The following is a 1,002-nucleotide window of genomic DNA, read 5'->3' on the forward strand; positions in this document are numbered from 1 at the left end:
CCCACACGCAGCTCATGTGGCGGTGTAGTCCTGCCTGGTCTACCTGGCACCGCTGGTGCTGCTGCTGCCGCCGTCGCTGCTGCTGACAAGGGATCTGCTGCCATCTCTGGTCTCCCGCTGGCTCCTCCGGCACGGCCCCGGCACCGCTGGCCGCTGGATATTTCTCCTCAGCCCCGCCGTCTTCCTCTCTGCACATCGGGCACCTCTTTTTCGTAGGGGACGTGGAAGTTGCTGCCTCCGACGTTGACACCGGTTTTGCTTCTTGAAGATCTCCGGCGGGTTGTTCTTGGTGCTGCTTCTTTTTTTTTTTTTCTTTTTTTTTTTTTTTTAAGTTGATTTTTAAGCCATTTAGGGTAACATCAAGATGTCCAGCAGCGTTCCAGCTGATATGGTAAGTCTTAGACTCCTTTTTTTAATAGTATTCGTATGGAATAACGCTTTTTTCGGCCTCTTTTTGCAGAGAAGATGGAAAGAAGAGGGGCGTGGGAAGAAGAAGAAAAAAAAAGGTCTCGGTTACGTATTTAAGGAACAAAAAGTTCCCAGTTAATAACCCCCCCCTCCCACCCCAGATGCTGGTTCTGCTTTGCTTTTTGGTAGCAGAGTGGGAAATCTGCAGCGTCGCCTTCTGTGTAGCAAGGCAAGGGGGGATGTCTGCCTTCTCTCACCTATGGCAGTTAGTATCTGACTGCTCTGCCTTATTTCGTGTAGCACTGCTGTTCACCTCTGCCGAGCGTGTTTGGGGGGAAGAGAAATACGAAGTAGAACATTCAGAATGATTTAAACGAGCCGTTTCTCCCCCTCCCCCCCCTTCTAAACCAGCTGAAATTTAGTCTCAGCTTTCTTCCTTTTCTCCTCTGAAACTTCGCTTGTTTCTTACAGACTCTTTGTCTTCCGATGTTGATGGAAGTTAATCTCTTCGCTTGCTGCCGGGTCAAGAGCGAGAGAGAAATTCTCATGCATTTATTTACATAGCGAGGTCCTTTGTGCACTAGCTGCAATCTG

At 49.3% G+C, this 1,002-nt stretch overlaps 1 protein-coding gene across 1 annotated transcript in view; it reads left to right on the forward strand.

Annotated features, from left to right (window-relative positions):
• The first annotated feature begins 267 nt into the window (after positions 1-267).
• Positions 268-1,002, forward strand: part of UBL3 (ubiquitin like 3) — a 56,247-nt gene continuing 55,512 nt past the window's right edge. The window contains exon 1 of the mRNA XM_082479729.1: positions 268-391. Within this exon, the coding sequence (XP_082335855.1) occupies positions 365-391 (27 nt within the window). The 5' untranslated portion in view covers positions 268-364. The remainder of the gene's footprint in view (positions 392-1,002) is intronic.

The sequence above is a fragment of the Vanellus vanellus genome, assembly GCF_965231255.1.
Source record: "Vanellus vanellus genome assembly, chromosome: 1".
Lineage (NCBI taxonomy): Eukaryota > Metazoa > Chordata > Aves > Charadriiformes > Charadriidae > Vanellus > Vanellus vanellus.